This window comes from Dromaius novaehollandiae, chromosome 2 (assembly GCF_036370855.1).
Source record: "Dromaius novaehollandiae isolate bDroNov1 chromosome 2, bDroNov1.hap1, whole genome shotgun sequence".
Taxonomy (NCBI): Eukaryota; Metazoa; Chordata; class Aves; order Casuariiformes; family Dromaiidae; genus Dromaius; species Dromaius novaehollandiae.
The window spans coordinates 53,973,256-53,992,549 of record NC_088099.1 but is presented as its reverse complement, the minus strand read 5'-3'; the positions used below and the strand labels follow the sequence as shown (position 1 = coordinate 53,992,549).

The 19,294-nt window shown below is 34.7% G+C and overlaps 1 protein-coding gene across 5 annotated transcripts in view; it reads right to left on the bottom strand.

Annotated features, from left to right (window-relative positions):
* Positions 1-19,294, bottom strand: part of BBS9 (Bardet-Biedl syndrome 9) — a 319,236-nt gene that overhangs the window by 266,727 nt on the left and 33,215 nt on the right. For all 5 annotated transcript variants that reach the window (XR_010387693.1, XM_026100770.2, XM_064506543.1 and 2 more), the window contains 3 exons: positions 15,864-15,948; positions 14,148-14,331; positions 12,876-13,005 (listed from right to left, as the gene is read on the bottom strand). Coding sequence is in view for 4 of the 5 variants with exons in the window: in XM_026100770.2 (XP_025956555.2) it covers positions 12,876-13,005; positions 14,148-14,331; positions 15,864-15,948 (399 nt within the window). In the remaining variant the exon portion in view is untranslated. The remainder of the gene's footprint in view (positions 1-12,875; positions 13,006-14,147; positions 14,332-15,863; positions 15,949-19,294) is intronic.

The window sequence follows — 19,294 nt, the reverse complement described above, 5'->3', positions numbered from 1 at the left end:
ATAACCAAGACAACAGGTCAAAGACTATCCCCTTTTCTAAACACAAAAATCCACTGAGAGTTGGAACTGAATAAATAATATAATAAAACCTAAATTTGGCCAGAATGTTACCATTTTGAATGCCTGCAGGATTCACAAACTTCTAGCTCTTCTACAGTACTCTCTTGGTCTCTATTTGAGATGAAAATATTTTCATTAGCAACAGGATTTTAGCACCTCTACATGGTGACACCACACATCATACCATCAAATCAGCGATGATCTTTCTTACAGAAAGACAACTTCAGACAGTCTTTAGTTTTTGTAGGTTTCTGATTAAAAGAGATTCTTTGTCTAAAAGGTCAAGCACTGTCCAACAAAAACAAACAAAAAATAAAAAGTCTTTTACCAAATGACAACAGGGAAAAAAAGCAACGGAGATGAACATTGTGTCCACTTTTCCAGCCAACTTAGAAAACACTACTAACACTTTGGGTGAGGGGTCTTCTTCTGCCAGATCACTGCTGCCACCTGCGGGTCAGCACATCGTGTTTTCACAACAAGGCTTGCAAGGGCAGGCCAAACAGCAAAGCTTTCACATACAAAAGTCCCAAAAGCTACCATGTCACATTAAATGAAGCACAGAGTTATTTTGTGTTTTAACAGGGTTAGTATAATAGCATGATGGTTTAAATGTAAGGAAATGCTAACAATATACATAGGTGCAGAGTTAGACTTCCATGCACAATGTGCTCTTTGGGGTCCTTAAGGTAGAGAACAAACACACTGGTATCAGCAGGCTACACAACACAAGCAATTTAAACTCATGCTACTGACTACGTAAGAAATTATTTTTTTTTCTGATGGATCATCTTTTGTCACAAAGTAGAATAAAAGCAGAATATTCAAAGTGATGGCCTCCTAAAATATGTGATCTTACTTTAGGTTAAAAAAAATGTTAAAAGTTCTGAAGTACAATGCATTCTAGGAAAAGTTCATAACCTCTACATTGTATTTCATATTATCACTCACAGTTTAGTAGCTAAGACACTTAGTTGCATTATCTGAATTGAAAACAAATATAAAGACTGATAAGAAAAGCTGATGGTTTTAAATAAGAGTACAGTCTCTAAGTTAGACCTTCGAGTAACAAGAAACAAGAGAACTTACATTGTAATTTCATTTATGATAGCATCAGCATCAGCAGCAAGGAAGAAATTAAGAGGAACTATCAAACGCCTAACACAAACATCTCCATGCCTCATTCCCTCTTAGAACTAGATTAAGGACTCCACATTTCTTCATTTACAACTTTTTCCCCTGAAGTCTAAAAATCTGTGTTTTAAGGCCAGAGTCCCTCACTAGCAGATAGGTATACTGCAGCTTCCAAAGGCTAAAGAAGTTATACTAAAAGGCTGTGACAGGTATTACCACAGTTACAGCATTGTGAATATAGGACCCAGGTGCCTCAAAAGTTTATCCTTCATCTAACCCTCTAATTTCCCCACTTCTTCAAGACAGAAGTTTCAGTCCATTTTACTCCAGGCAAGCTGCAGAGATCCTTAGCATCTCTGGCTCCAAGAATTTGTAAGAGATGCAAGATGCTGCACTGGCAAAATCTACTCTCAACTACTAAGTTTATTGTTACGGCAAAAGCTCATTCTCAACTGCTTGTTACATATAAGCTCTTTAATGTTAGACAATACATGAGTGAAATTAGACAACTATCTACAAGCAAACTACAAAGAGGCTAACAAGAATAATGATGATGACAAGTCTCGTGTGTTAGGGAAGTCTTAGTCAGCTATGGACACGTGCCATTAGCATTGTAAAACTACATTTCAAGAAATCATCTGCGAGCTTTGTTTTAATCATATTCCATACGAGGCATGAGCTTAATACAAGGAAAGTTACACATCTTACAAATAAGAACATTGTTCAATGACCACTACTGCATGATTCTAAATCACCACGCTGCAACAGTTCTTTGCACTACCTCCTGCCACCTGCCAGCATCACTCCATACAATCATCATTCTTTGCAAATATAAATTTGTTTTAGAATCTCCAGGGCTTCCCAGTCAATGAAGTCTAAATATGGTTTTGCTCATTTTTCTGCTTTTAGTGACCCTTTAGTTCTGTGCACCCTACCAGATTCAACCCTCTTTATAATGCTCTTCACCAAAAACAGCAGCAGATCACTTCCCCTCCAGATCAAACAAAATCACTGGGACCTGAACTCCTCCCATCATTTTCACATAATCCCCAGAGCTCCAGGTAAGTTTTGTGAGCTTTAGGTCCAAGGTCAATACACATAGGTACAACAGGTTGGAAAACCTAAGGAACTGCAAAAAATTTACTCCAGGACTGAATAATTTGAGAACTTTTAAAACACTGAACTTCAGAAATTAATTTCTATCTCTTTTTCTCCAGCTCCTCACCGAGTTTGACAATTATGTGCTTGCAAACTTCAAAGGTCACCAGCATTTCAGTCTGGGAAAAGTCTATACGTGATTATTTTTCACAATACTTATCACTGTCCCTTCACCCTATCTTATAAAGAGCAAAGGTACTCTTCATAAGGATCTCTGGCACTCTGCACTGCTAGCTCTTATCTTCACATCTTTGCATACACATCCCACCTTGCAGGTCCTAGTACAGAAAAATTTAATTTGTGTTAATAATACTCAAGACATTCAAAGTCAACAGCCATAGACTGTTTACAACAGTCTTTCAATCAAGATGTCCAGCACTTCAATGGGCAGAGCAAGTGTCACAATGCAGCCACAAATTCCAGCCTACTGCTCCATACCCATTTCCAAGATCAAGTTCAAAATCTGATACAGGTATATTCCACTCTGTCTTAACACAAAAAAGCATACAGAAATCGCAAGTCAACCAAAAAGCCTCGTGCTATTTCGTTTAAAAGCAAGTCTTTTTATGTTAAATACTAAACTTACTTGTTTTGTTGTTCTTCAGCATTTAGAATTTCCACTTTTAAGGCTCTCTCTAGAACCTTGAGGGTAGGAATATTTTAAGTGTTTTTCTAAAGAAAGCTGAAACCCTTACAAAACCACATGACCGTAAAAACTAGGCTTTTTTTTAAAGCAAATAAGTGACATGCAATAAAACTAGGAGAATTGGCAATATGGACATGTGCTTAATGCCATACAATATATACCATTTAAAACTTCTAACTTGCTAGAAAGCCTCAGTCATGAATGAGAGTGCATGCCAGATATAGTACTTGGCACATCTGTATTTTTTGCAGGATGAGAATCCTATCGAGGCGGGGGGGGGGGGAAGGAGGGAACAAAACAAACAAAAAAATCCATAATTTCTGGCTGTGTAAACTATACACATCAAAATAATCTCTTCAAAAGACCTTTAAAAATGGTAATATTTTGTACTGCTGTTTCTTGCCAACCTCAGTGGCAATTTGATGATGAAAAACATCCATGTAATCAATTTCTTTTTCCTAATAAACTTTTCTTTAAAATGCAACTATGTTTAAATAGAAAGATTCTAGAAGCCTCTGTGTTTAACTTCTCAGATCAGGCAACATATTCTTACGGAACACTCAAATAAAAATTTATATATATATACACACACATATAATCGAACAGTTCATACAGTGCGTCATAACTGGCATTGCTTCTATTACAGTACTACTACATAGAAAAAGGAAAAATCTTTCAGCAAACTGTAAAGTCTGATTCCTGCAGTTTTCTTTCCATAAAACCATGTAATAAGTGCTAAGTTTTGCTGTTTTTATATGCAAGTTTTGCCATTTTTATATGGTGATTCTTTAACAGTTGTGGTAGCTGTGGTGATGTCAGTTATAATAAGGAATAACAGATGGTCTGGAATGAAGAACAAAGTATTTTCTAGCATCTGGATAGCTAAAAAAATTGAATGAGAGGGGGTTTGTTTTGATTCCACCCACTATTACCCTGTATATGGTTGCACTTTTACACCTTATATATTTAATTCAACTACAATATTTCTTCATATTTTTCCAGTTAAATTCAGTTCCTGTTGCTCTTCTACTGTTTGTACAGCCCCAGTTACACAAAATGTATTCACCTAACCACCCAGTATACTATGACTCTGGGCCAGAGAACAAGTTTTAACTTCAGGTTCACGTTTCGACCAGACATTTTCTCAATGGCAAATTGATCACATATTTTAATTCTCTCTTATATATTTATATCTATATGCAGCTAAAACTTCATAAAATAAAGCACACTTTTAACCAATGTTTAAACACCAGAATTCTCAACTCCATCTTTTTTGATTGAAGTACTCTATTAAATAAAAACTAATCAGTTTGCTGTGCTACAATATAGTTTCAAAATTGTGAATTAATCCCAAAATTCTTCCAAAGGCTCTAAGCACTGACTTATGTTCTGTCCTTTATGGAAACAGGTTACTGATTCAGAGACTTGCAATCAAACTTACTCAGATAAAGTGCCATAAAGTTACATGCATGTTAATCATGCCAGGCTTAGGTTAATACTCATATAGAGACAACAAGTCTTCATTCTAGGAAGCCGGTGAACAGCCTTCAGGGAATCATCACTTTGTATTCCATTATACAAACTTCACATTTATTATTAGATCACTCTAATATTCTATTACGTAATACTAACAAATCAGATAATCTAAAAGAAATATTGGATTAAACATTTTTCTAGAAAGCAAAAGCAGTGATTATCTTCAATGATACATGTTCAAATAGTCACAAAATTCTTAATTGTTTGGTTTTGGGGTAAGGATGGGGCTGTTTTTAAATGCAATAAATGCAATAAAAGTCTCCTTCAGTGCTGTGCTCCCCTTCAAAACGCAAACCAATGAGTGTCCATACTACAGTCCAAAGTTCAGCAGTACTTATCACTTGGCTTAGGCTTAAAGCCCACTGGAGGTGTAGGGACAATCTCTGTTGGTCATTTGAATCACCAGAACAATACTTCTCAGCCTCACAAGGTAAAGGTCAAGATGTGTACTAACGTGGACAGATGAGACAAGACAAAGTCGGGGCAAAATAAAATCACCCAACCCTTCCTCAAACATTGTTTTGTTTTAAGCACTTACTGTTGCTCATACAGTCCTCAGGTAGCCAAGGCCAAGAAAAATAATACTGATACAATTCAAAGGTAGTACAGCAGGCAATCGATCAAAAGTTTTCCCTTTTGATCTGTAAGTATTCTTAGATGGTCATCTCTGATTATAAAGAATGGATGCCACATGCCTGGAGTAGAATATGGTAACAGGGGCAGAAAAATCAAAGACAGGTAGCAAGGCAATGCTGCATTCAAGCGAAAAAGGTTGGAAATCATATTCTAGTAGATGACTAAGCAACACTGTATATATCTTTTTTACTACTGATTTGCTACATATGTTAGATTTGCTTTTATTAGAAGAGCTGCAAGAAAAAAAAAAAAAAAGAAGGAAACCGGCAGCTAGGATTATATTATAACTTAGATAACAGCAAGAGATTATTGCTTCAGTAAATGATAAGTTATTGTCTCCAAAACCAGACTTGCAAATATTGCAAAATATTGCAAAATTCTCTCTTGTAATGAGCCTGGCTAACTGCAGCATGAGTGGGAATTTCCCAAGCATGAGCAAGCACCACATGGTGCAGTACAAAAATTCTAATATGCAGTAACGTGATTACATAGAAAAATTCATTCTCAGTACCTGCATCAGCCAAATAGTCTCTGATTCTTTGCTATTTCCACAAGTATTGGTGGAAGCATTATGCTTGTGAAGATCATTGTATCTTTCTCAAAATTAATAGTAGGTAAGGGTAAAAGAAAGGCACATAAAGAGAGTCAATACTCCCTAAACGCTGGTAACGAAGACATAAAAGGCATGAGGTTAAGCAGAAAAGGAACTTATACAACGACAACATTTGAATTTTAGACCTACTAAATTGCTTTATTTTGTCTGACGGGAAGTTAAAAAAAATCACACATTAATATAGTGTTTTCAGTCAACAGGTTTAAAGCAATACAGTAAGCTGCAGTATTTCTGCACCTGAGCCTGCACCATGCAACTTTTAGTTTATAACTTTAAATAAGTCTCTAATTCAGTAGGATCTATAATCAAATATGCAACAGCATAATTCAAAACGTGAACACGGATGGCGTTTGAGTAGCGGTCTTTAATTGGCGGCTGACAAATACATTACTACGCAAAACAGTCTTAATAGCGTGATGGTTCATGAAACTAATGTTTAGTTCAACCATGATCCCTACAGTCAAGGATTAGGCTATCATACACGGAGAAGTAATAATGAACACACAAAAAGAATCAGCAAGTGAATTTATACCATAATCAGCCAATTATAATCCTAGCAATTTTTTTGATTGCAAACTGACCAAAAACTTATATAGGATCAGTAATGAAAACATTGAGATGTATAATATTTTCATGGGTCATTCCTCAGAGCAGAAACATAGGTAGATTTGAAATCCAGGAAAGAGTTAAAGTATGGATAAAGATTAGTAAGTAACCCTGCTTGCTAGTTTCAACATTTAAAGTCTACTTTTATTTCCTGACTTTTCAACAGTTGCATTTGTTAAAAAAGAAAAATTTTTTTCATGTCAAATCATGAAAATCTATTTACTAGCTTAACTCAACTTAAAAAGTTGAATATTGGAAATTTAATATTATAAGAAGCTCAGAAATTCTTATTCTTCAAATGCAATAAATTACTTCTGGCCAAAAAAAAAACAACTTTAAAGAAACACCTTTTCCAGACCATTTTATATTTCCTCTTCAGAAAACATGCTATTCTGTTACCAAGTAAAATGATATCTATCTGTCAAATAAATGAAAGTAAAAGCAGGTATTCTACTTTCACCAACTTGTCCATATCTGTCAACTCCTTGTAAGAAAGAGAACTACACATTTAACAAGGCATATATGTCATTTTGTTGGTTATTTGCCTCAGAAAAATCTTTCTTCTATAAAGAGTAAGTACAGTACTTTCACTCACAGACACAAGACATACAACAGCTCACAGAGGAGAGAGCTGGTACCCATATTCTAATTCCCAGATGTAAAAACAAGAGGCACCACACTGAGAACTATATCTGTAGATAAATTCCACATCAAATCAACTACTTTTTTCTTTACAGGTACTGTCAGTCTTCACTGCTTGATGGATAGCCCAGAGCACAAAGAGTGAAAACTAGGGGCACCAGGCAGTACCACCTTGGGGGGGGGGGGGGGGGGAGGGATGTATTTTGTGGTCTATTTCAGTTTGAAAAGAGACAGACAGGCTATCTTTTAGCAAGCACAGGCTTACTAGATATAACCTAAAGGCTGTGTATAAACAAAACCAGTAGTAAAATCAAAACTAGCCAACTGAAATAAAAAACGCTGAGAAGAAACAAAGTCCTTGATTTAGAGTCTTCACGCTTTAATAGTACAAAAACACATTTGTAACTTGGAAGAGATCAAAACAGAATTCCCTTCCCTGAGACTAAATCCAAGCCCTAATGCTCTACATGGTTTTAACTCAGCCCACAGCAGCGTTTCAGAAGTTTGTGATGGAAACATCCCTGAGGCTAGCAACACGAGCTGCTTTGCTTTGGACTGAGCGCACCTTAACATACTGTTCTAGTTTCGGGCCAGCCAGGTCAGAGCAGCACTGAGTGCAATCAATCAGCCATTAGAACATGGCACTCCTAGAAACAGCTTTGCCAAGTGAATTAATCTCAAATAAATAGAAAAGCGAACGGTCTAAGGATTTTAATCCACTCCAAGGACCTTTTATGGTCAAGCATATGGAGACAGGATAATTCAGACAAAGGAAAACAAATATGACCTGTGATAGGCCCTTAAAAAGTGACTTTCTCCTACTTTCTCCGAAAGTTATTTCAGATGATTCAGACAAACATAACCCACCTTTTTTGGTAGGAGAATGATTATGTCACTTAATTTTACAAGCTAAAATTCCTGCCAACACACGCACACACACAAAGTTCATATGAGGTGTTTTAGCTGACAAGAACTGTAAACAGCTTTGTCAGAATCACATTCCTATAGGCCTGCTCCCCCCACATTTACCTGAATTCAGAGAGAGAGAGAGAGGAAAATCTAACATACCTCAGCACCAGAAAGTGACTGCATCAAATCCATGAACACCACAGATACTGCTCATGACACTTGCTTTGCAAAGTACAGTGAAGGTCTTAGAAAAAAGTCTCTCCAGTGAAATAGAAAAATGGATGTTGCAGGGTAAGAAAAAAAGAAACAGACTTTGAAGTCAATGCAGAGAAGATATCTGGGTTACTATGGTGGGTACCATGCTAATGCTGGTGCTCAGAATTATTGTTTCAACACAAGAATTCCTATTCCACTCAAATTGCCACTAACTCTTTTGTGTAACTTCCCAGAATCCAGCTGTTTTAAATGCAGCACATCAACAGTTTCTCTCTCAAACTGCTCTAGAGGGGTCTTTTTTTCCCCATCAGCTCAGACAGAACACCTAAACCATTTTCGTCAAGTTTCAGCTTCAATGAGGATGCTTTTGCACAGCCATAGCTTTAAGGGTAATGACACAGAGCATGTAAAAAAATACAACTGTCTAAGCAGGCCTGTTAATAGAAAGATGAATTTATGCTGATATGAGACACAGCCCTAAACAGTTTAAATTAATCCAAATTTTCAATCTAAGTGGTTATGACTCTGAAGCAACCCAGGCAGTGTTAATAATATAGGAGTCCCCTGACATGAAAACAATCATAAATATTGCTATTAACTACCACTCACTAACAGAAGAAGGATATAAACTTCTAACAAGATAGAGGACAAATTTCTATACAATGGTTGGAACTGAACTGCCAGTTCAGTGATCATAGTTATACATATCTTCAGGTAATACACAAAATAAGTTATTTAAACTCTCAAATTTTTACCTTTACTCAAGTTTCTGATTGCAAGATTTTATAAGAAATTTTCACTTTCAATTCACTGATGGAGAACACTCAAATTTTTATAACAGAAAAGGGGCAAAATGTGTAGTTGAACAGCTTAAAAATACATCACTCGTAGAGCATAAACAGATAAACCTCAATAAAAAGGTTATTAGTTCCCACTTAATTTTTATTCAATTTTTTCCTAGTACGTTTCTGAAAATGGTGGTATGGAAATCAAACAGCTTACAGCTTATTCTGGAATGTAATCTCAAATGTTGTAGTGTGTTATTATTATTATTTCCATACTGCTATTTGCTATAAAGAAATACTGGATTTCACATTACTCTAAGAGAAAAATGAATTCATAAAGAAAAAGAGGGGCACACACTAGACACACAAGTTGCTTACTCAGTTGAAATTCCCTGAAGCCATTGAAGGCTTGATCTTAGGAATAGACTATAAAGATTGTAAGTGTATGACTCCCTTTATGAGATAGTCACTACCCCTGCCCCAAGAGATTTACATAAAAGAGTTTCTAATAATGCTTTTCTTATCCAGCAAGACGGAGACGCACATTGGAAGCGCGATATTATGCCAACAATAAACTGTAGATGAACATACACAATCTGTAAAGACAAGCACTTTCAGAATGCTCCATTTACTTTATAAGTTTTACAATAAAAGTGAAAAGGATATGAAAATAATTCATTGACATGTCATATGTAAGGCGCTTCCCTCTCAGCAGCACATGATTAACAACTCTATGCTTATTAAAAAACTATGTTTTTATGTAACAGTAGTGCCTAGAGGCCCCTGTTGAGACTGAGGCCTCTCCTGAGTGGAGTATTAGAAAATCATTATCACATTTGACTCATATAAAAAACGAATTTCCTTTTAAGTAAATACATTTTTTAAACATATTCTTTGTTTAAGCCAAATTACTACTTTTGTAAGCTTTACTGCAGTTTTTGCTGTTTAGCTCATCTTCATTTAGAATGTTAGACAGAAGTACAAGCATACTGCATATATTTAAATAAATGACTAAATGTATCCACTTGGACAAGCATTTTCATCCTCACCCAGCATTAAAAAAATCAAATGAACAGGAAATTAGCTTTTCTCAAAAAGCATGGTAAACATATCATGTATAAAATACATGTGGGATACACTAAATCTAGTTCTATGATCATGGGATATCCAGACATGACTTGCTGGTCACATACATTTCTTTTGCAAGCATTAAAGTTACTACACATGTACTGAAGAGCCTCCTAGGTGCCTGAGCAATGGGTCCTTCTACACTTGCAAGGCACATTTGTTCCTAACAGAAGCATAAGAGCAATGTACTCCAAACACATCAGACCTCCTGTGCCTGCAATGAACAGCTGTACAGGTCTGAAAGAAACACAAGTAACCTATCTTTGAGGCACTAGAGGATGAGCCAGGAAAGCAACAGATTGAGGGAAATGATTTGTTCAAAGTGATGAACTGCCACAGTTTTTGTAGGAATATTCTGAGTGTATACGAGCAAAAATGGGTTGCAAAGACTTGAGAAAAGACTGTAGGAAAGGTTGGAGGTATGTGCTTGGATGAGGAATTTAGCTACGTATACAAGATATTATGAAGTACTGAAATTTTTTAATTACCCTTTGAATACAGTGATCCAAAGGAGTGTCTAAGTAAGCAAAAAGCCATATGTATGCATAAAAAATTATGTATATGTTAATAAAATCAAATGTAAACCAAGCAGCAAGTGTTACTCCTGCGGGATAAAAAGATGGAGGTCACATTAAAAAAGTGAACAATATGAAATACTGGAATCTACCATTATTCTAATAAGAACCCAAACTGTGAACTGTAAACCAGACCAGACCTGTCTTCTCTTTGGAAGCAGACTATACCTCCTGGAAAGGAGGAGGTCAGAAGTGAGAGTAGCTTACGACAATAAAAGCTGTAGTGAGATTTCTGAAAACAACAGCTACCAGAAATAAGAAAGAGTTGATGTATTGGCCATCTGTTTTTCTCCACACATGCACACAATCAATCAGTAGCTCCCGCTGAGTATCCAAAATTATTAGTAATCCATAGATTACTCAAGTTTTTTCAGTGTCTGCTCATACTGAGACGAACCTCAAAGCAATGCAAGTCAAAACTTATTTGGACTACTTCCTGCTTTCTTTTAATACCTTCAACCATCATATAATCACATGGTTTTTCAAACCTTTGTCCTTCAACCATGTCTCTTACTGTAGCCAACTACACAAGGGAGAGATCTTATACTGCCCCTGGTGCATGGCTCTGAAACACATACACCCTAGACTTCTCCCATTCCTTTCTGGCCATTATATGCACATGTATGCGTGTGTACTCACACACATTTACATATCTTTGTTATATATAAACATATCTCTGTGTGTGTATGCATGTGCACGCATGTGTATGTGTTTATCAATACCTGTATAAAAAATAACCTTGTATGTCTAGAATCCCTTCTCCCCATCCTTCACAGAACAAAACCCCAACCAAACCCTAGTATTAGTATGTCTGTGGGAATTTTGAATCTGTAATTGCAAAGTGATCTAGGACAAATTACCTGGTTCTCAATATTCTCACTAAGATCAAACTACTGAATGTTAAAAATCACATGAAACAGGCAGAAATTGCATAAATTTCTTAAAAGTTAATTAAAACAAATATTTGAATAATGTGTTTCTAAACAAATAATTGTATGTACAAATATCAGTATAATCTCCTATTTTTTCAATTTTTTTCTAATGACAATGACATTTTTTCCAAACTTCAAAAGCTGTGCTGTCACACCCTGCATAATTTGCCCTTTTTGTTTTATGCTAACTGGCCCACTGGGGTAATTTGTTCTATTTTACATGTAAGACTTGCTTGATGAAAGCTATCAGAACTCTTTAGAGTCTCTCAAAAAAAAATTTAAGTTACAACTATTTTAAAATCATTAAGTATCCATTAGTAGCAAACAGCAAACACTAACTCCCCTCACAGATTTCTAGTCTGCATAAATCTGCAAAGCTAGTTAGTCAGACGTTGCATTTTCACGTTATGAGATTTTGTGATAAAACACACAATTTACGATCCAGTAAGTTTTCAACAACCCAGAGTATGTTGGCATTACAGTTCAAAGGCATAACTACAGCCACTAAAGCCTGCTGGGGACCTGAGGTAATCTACCTGCCAAGGATACTCCCACTGCGTTTCATGCAGTCATGGTCACCAGGCAGCCAGCACCCAGTGTTGTTCATGCAGTATGCTCACGCAGTACAGTCGTAAGTTGAATTGTAAAAACACTAGTTGAACTTTTGTACAGTTTTCTTCTCGTTTCAGTGACAGAGATTCAACACAAGTAATACTGTCATAATTTCTTTACATTTGATCTCTCCCTCCTCCCCCCCCCCCGAGTTTTTTGCCCTGTTACTCTTCTATACATGCTTTACAAAAAAATTTGGTCTGTTGCAGTGCAATTCTGCGCAATTTAAACAGTTCCTTAAATTAATTTCAAAAGTTTAATAATAGAGTTGAATAATCTGTTCCAACAAATCATCTCTGGAATACCAGTGCTCTTATGTATTTAATAAAAAACAGATTTTCAGTGAGATTCCCTATTTTCATGTCTCAGGAAAGGCCCTACCAGATTGCAAAGCTTCACTGCTTATTCTCTTAAAGAAGAAACTACTTGATTGGAGGTATGAGACACCAAGTTCTGCCCTCATACATGAAAACCAGAAAATCTAAAGCACAAGCACAGCAATTCTTCTAGAACTATCGGTATATACATTAATGTACTGAATATTTTACAGAACAAAGAAAAAACACTTTGAACTTTCCTTCTACAATTCAGCTTACTTGTTACCTACCTCGGAACCGTTTGTTAGGATCTACACCTTAATTTCACTACTATAAACAAAAAAAAAGTAAACTTTAAGAAGCTACTTACTGTAAATTTGCTACCTTTACTGATACAGGAATGTGAGGAAGTTGAGTGGCCCACTTCAGTGTCACATCCTGATAAACATGCAACATGTTACTATGGTTTCCAACCAAAGTGTTTATTGTTCCTTCTGTCACTGTTAAAGATATAAAAATAGTTTTTAGATGAAAGATACTTTCATAAGCCAGTACTTTTCTTTGAGGCTTATATTATTATTATGTTATTTTTTCTTTTCCTTGTAAGCCATTACTTGGTATACATGAATATATATACATATTTTTATATATATACATACACATATATGTATGTATATATATATATACACACACACTTCTTTTTTTACTTACAGAATTTTAAAATGTCAAAATGAAGAAAATCATATTGACAATAACTATTGACAATAACCAAGAGATAAGTGACTAATCATGAATACAAATTCCAATTACATACTACACATCACACATGCCACAACTTTTCCACATCACATGGTTCTAGCCAGTCATCTTAGGTAATTTAAAACATGACTAACAAAGATTCGTCATAATTACTATGTTCACATGCCAGGATAGACATGACAAAAAATACACATTGGTTAACTTAGATCAGCTACTTATATTGCTCATTAATTCACTGAACTCTGAACACTGATGAAAGATCTAAGCATTTATGTTTTAGTTATATTTTAAATCAGAAAGTATATAAAGATTACGATAGTATTTAAGTTTAAAATAAGAGTCTAAATCTAAAAATAAGACACTGACAAATTTCAGACAAAAAAAATCAAATATTAAAAAAGTTTACTATTGGGAGAGAAAACTAACTTACTGCATTGTGTGGAAGCAACTTCGATGTCGCTGTAAAACTACAGATTCTTAATACCTATTCTACAGTAATGTTTCAAACATTCTTTCTATTAGTAAATGACAGAAGCACCTCAAATACTAATTAACTCTCCCAAAGCCTCTCACTCTTGCATGCTTCTTGCCTTTGTAGCCTGAGCAAATTTATTCAGCTGCCTCAAGAGCTATCTAAACCTAGACAAGGATCTGCTATTAGCAAGAAAAAATACCTATTTAAATTCTAAAATTTATGATACTTCACACTAAGTAATATTTGAAAATAAATCTGCTTCATCCAAAGCAAGAAAGAGCTGATTTCACATATTTTCTATGAATCAACAGCATATTAAGAAGAATATATTTATTCAGTGAAAAAAATATTCTTGGCTGTAAAAATAACTGAACTAAAGCTTTTCAGTTGAATTATCATTTTACAAACCTGAGCAATAAGGAAGGAAGCAACTTGGGTTGCAATCAAGCTTTTTCATGAATCGGATTTGCCCATTATCCTTAAGACAAAAGAAGTTTCTCTCACCAAGCACAAAAATAGAAGAAACTGCTTGATTAAAGGACACAACGCATATATCCAGTGCTTGTTCTCCAATGTTTAAAACCCAATCCACCTTCGAAAGAAAAAACATGCTCCAGAGATCAGCTGACATTTGCATATTAAATAAAACACTTACAGAGAAGGCTGAGAATTCAAATTACATGAATACCAGTAATATAGTTAGAAAAGCAAAATCAAAGTCTTTTTGGAAGGAGAAAATATTGCAGCTACCCACTTACTTATTCTGAAGGCAGTTGTGATTTTCCTCATTGTGAGGAAAACAGCAAAAACAACATCCAGATACTTTTTGAAGCGGTCATGAATTGATGGCTACGCTTCAATTTACAAACAAACAAATGAAATTTCAAAATACACATCCCATTCAACATAAAAATGCTTTATACTCTGAATATTAAATTCAAGTACACAATTACAAAATCATTTAAATCTGCCTCTGCACATCCTTTGATATCAAGGGCAGGGCTAGTCAGCAGAACTTATTCTACCAATATATATAATTCTACGAATTCTACCAACATATGTCATTGGAAAAAGTAGACTAGATTTCAGGCGCACAAGCCAACATTCATGTTTGCAGTCATTAGTGTACATTTTCAGCCTAAAGAATGGTTGCATGCATGAGAGGTTGTCTACTTTTCAACTACATACATTGGTAGCACAAATAAATAAATACTTGCAAATCTTGCCTTGCCTATATCCTTACACTTTTAAACAATGCTGCTGCTTACTGATACACTTCATCAGTTTGTTATTTCAGCTCCTCTGAGAAGTTCCAACTAAACCAATTCACACCTGCGAAAAACTGTTTTTGACTACTGCCAAGCTGGTTGAACAGAAATTCAGGATTTCTAATGTCTGAAAATATCAAAGTTCAACTGTCTTCACAGTTGAACCGCTGTAGGGAAAACTCTCTCCTATATTTTACTGTCACATCTGAAATGAGCTGAGCCTAGCAAGTTATGCACCATATTCAGCAGACAAGCAATTCTAATGCAGAACCATGGAAATGGAAATTCCCTTCCTCTTAACAGAATGAAGATCAATTATTAAACAATTTATTAGTCGCAGAGCATTTTTGAAGACCATTATTTCACATGTTTTTGACCAAAAAAAAAAAGAAAAAAGAGTCCAGGATTTTGCACGTACTGGCTATTTAGGGAAACATCTTTTTCAGTGAAGAGTTTTCTAGCAAAGAACAAAGGATTCTCCAAGTGCAATGAAGTTTATTTTGTAAATCCAATACACAATCACAAATAGACTGTCCAAAACATGAGCAATATTTCAGATATACCCATTTTACTACAGTTTAAATTCTGTATTACAAAGACTAGCTTAGAAATAGCCAATTTCAGAACACAATCTTCTTTTTTCTTAGAACAACAGGGAATTTTAAGGCCCAACCTTAAACAATTTGAGTCCAAAGAAATCCTAACAAAAATCTACTTGCGTCTTTCCATTGCCTTTAATGGAAGTTGGATCAGGTCCTTTGTCAGCAGACAATTTTTCCATTTGCTACTTAGCATTCAATCTTTTTAATATGTATGCAATGTACTGTACAGGTTATGTAAAATAAACAGGTTTTACCACAAGTCTTTTTCCAGAACTAAGTTTTTGCTGTTCTGTTTCTTGTCTTTCATCAGCATCTGTTGCAAACGCCAGCACTTGGTATCTGTTATAGAAAATTAAAAAGGAAAAAATAGCAAATATCTTTGTAATTAATTCCTTTTAGATTAAGAAAAAAGCAAAATATAATTATCAAGCTATGAGTATGCATATATTGGAAGATGCACCTATTAACAGTAAAGATTTTTAAATGAATATCACTGCACAGTAAGAGTTAAATGCAAAGGCAGAATTTAAAACATACATTTCATTTGAATTTTTATCTGATGTTAAAAAAAGCAAAGTTTTAATATGTTAAAGGATAGAAATACAGACTACAAATGAGACAGGATACCAACATATTTTCAAAATAGGAAATTAGGACAATGACAAAAAAAGTAAACTTTTTTTTTGCTTGTGATCAGCTTTATATAAAAAATGAAAATTATCAACTACCCCACAACATAATCTGCTATTTATAACAGTTACAATCTCAAATATGTCCATTAAGTAGACTAAATGGTTCTAATCCAAGAGATAGCTGTAAATTGACACTGGTAGGTGGCACATCTGCCTCAAATATATCTGAGAAACAAGCAAAAGTTGCTGTGTTTTTACTTTGCAACTGCCAGCCTAGAATAAAGTAAAAGTTAACAATGAAGACCTGAGAATGAAAGATCTGTAATATTATAATAAAATAATAAATTGCCTTTAGAAGTGCAAAATGATTACGTCTTTTTAACATCTCCCTACGCAAACAAATTCACTTGCCTTTTTTAATTTAAAAGAGAATTTAAGAGATCTTTCAAATTCTTATGCAAGAAAAATTTCTCTTTTCATCTTACTTTGGTGACATCAGGAATCTGGGCAAGAAATGTAAAGTAGCACATAATCCTTTCATTATCTAATAATGGGCTGATACCTAGTCTCCGAACCAAAATCATACTGAACATTGATATGCACTGATGTCTAAGTACCACCTAATTGAATACAAGTCCTCCACCACGAAAAGCCTCAAACCACAGATGACCAACAGACAAACTTGCAATCCAGCTATCACATCAAATATAATCATTAATATATGATTAATCATATAAATAATCATTTAAATATGAAAGCAGTTTTGCTGTCAGATAGTGAAAGAATTCTGAATTAACACAGCAGCTATCGCTTTCAAACTGAAAACAATGCTCTGTATGAGCAACAGGAAAATAAATAATATCTAATTTGTCACCTTGTTTGCTAAAATACTAGGTAGGACCACTACATTTGTAGTCTACTAAAATAATTTAAAAAACCTGTTTAATATAAACAAAAATAATCTCTTCTCTCCTTACCATGTCTATTTTCTTCAGTTTAAAAGGATTACTTAACTCTGTTCTAATGTCCTAATAGTTCAGAGACACACTAGAGATTAGGACCACAGGGTCTTAAGGCATGATAGCAGTAAAGACCAATAACCAGGATTCAAATGAAGAACACCTTTAAAACAACACATTTCTACAATAAAGAGAGCATGTTTGTGAATCAATTACAGACTGAGAGAAAATTTTAACCAAACTTGTTAAAAAAGTAAGTCATGAATCTTTAAACATGATGAAAACAAGTTAGATGTCCATTTTAAATGGAAAATATTTCTTTGTACTCATTATCAGTATCAATAGTAATTGAATTCTAATTTATTTTTCTTAGAAGTCAGAAAAATATGAATTTTTTATTTTTACAAATTACTTTTACTTATACCACATTACTTTCCCCTATTCATAAAATAATACTCAATGACTATAATCTGCTGACGCAATATCCAGAAGCTAAAAGTTTCTTACTAAGCTTAAGGAGCATAATAGACAGAGAACTGATTGAGAAATTCAGGTGATAGAACAAGGTAATATATAGTACGACCAAGCACTGTGTTAGGTTAACTTTCCTTGGATTAGATGCTTGAGGGCATAATCTGCAAAAAAGTGGCATTTTTGATTTCTTTTATTATGATTATTTCTCGATACCTTCACCCTCTCATGCCCAAAATACATCATGATTAAGAGCCTTTATGATAAAAAAGAAACGTAATTTTAGTTCTGACAGAAAATAAAGTTGACAGGATGTTTCCCTAAATTTCCATAGACACTACATGTTTCATAAATGTTAATTCCTTTCTAAAAAAACACTAGAATGATCCTTTAAATGCCTTAGATTATGTCACTACTGTAATTGAGACCAAATTCCACTGCAGAAAGCATATTTTGATCTGTCAGAGAACTAATGACTTGAAGACAATAGATCATTCATAATCATAACTCATAACTCTAGTCAGTGTAAAAAAAATAAAAGAAAAAAGACATCATGGTTAACAGGTTTGGTATATCACTTGGCCACTCCTAAATACTAGGAGTAAAATAACTTAAGTCCAGGAAGAAGAGCAGTGACAACTGCACTCAAACTCATTCACAAAAAAAGGACTTTTGGTCCTGACCTAAATTTATTCATTTATTTAGTAGTATCTGTTGTTCAGTGGAGTGATTCAGTGTATCTAAAACCAATAGTCATGCAATACTGTGAAGGTGAAGTTTCTGCAGCTTCAAGGGATGTGGAGATCAAGTAGAGGACTCTTGGGATTGGGAGTAAAAAAAAAAAAAAAAAGAGGAGAGGTTGAAAAACTCATTTTAGGAAGACAAAAAACAGTGTATTAAGTGCTTCCCAAGTTCTCTGCTGCTTTATTGCAGAGAGAGGAGTCACCAGCTTTAGCAGTTGTTTTTAATGTAGAAGATATTCCCAACAGAAAAGTGAACTAAAAATATTTACCATCAGAGCCTCAGAAGACCACGTAAGCCCAAAGAGCAAATATGATTCTAAGCTAATGATAAAAATACAATTCGTTTTATCTGACCACACTGACAGGCAAATAGAGAATGGCTAGTCACCTTTTTGTCCTGCTATAGGACCAAAATGGCAAGAAGGTAGATCATTAGACATTTGAAAAGGAATATATTCCAAGCCCATTTACAAACAGTAGCATGAAAATCTCATGTATCCTCAGCAAAATAGCAAAGTCAAGGTTTAAACAAAAGAAAAGTTCTTTACACGAAGGAAAATAAGTAAGCCAAGTAGTGTTTTAGCTGAAAAAAATGGAAAAAAAATTCTCAGAACAGACAGGAAAAGCTTTGTTGCCAGTTTTCGAAATTCTAAGGTATTTACCTTTGACAGCACCAAAATACTGATTTGTGATTCTCAGCTGGATTTCACTACAAGGTACCTAATGTACCTGACTAACATTCTAGCACTCAATCTTGAGATAACACATCTCTCAAAAAGAAAAAAATCCTAAAAGCCTAGCATTAGGTCTTACCTAACCGGTTAGCTCTGAATCAGTCTGTAAAAGCACTAATGTTTCCCAACGATAAGCGTCAATGTTT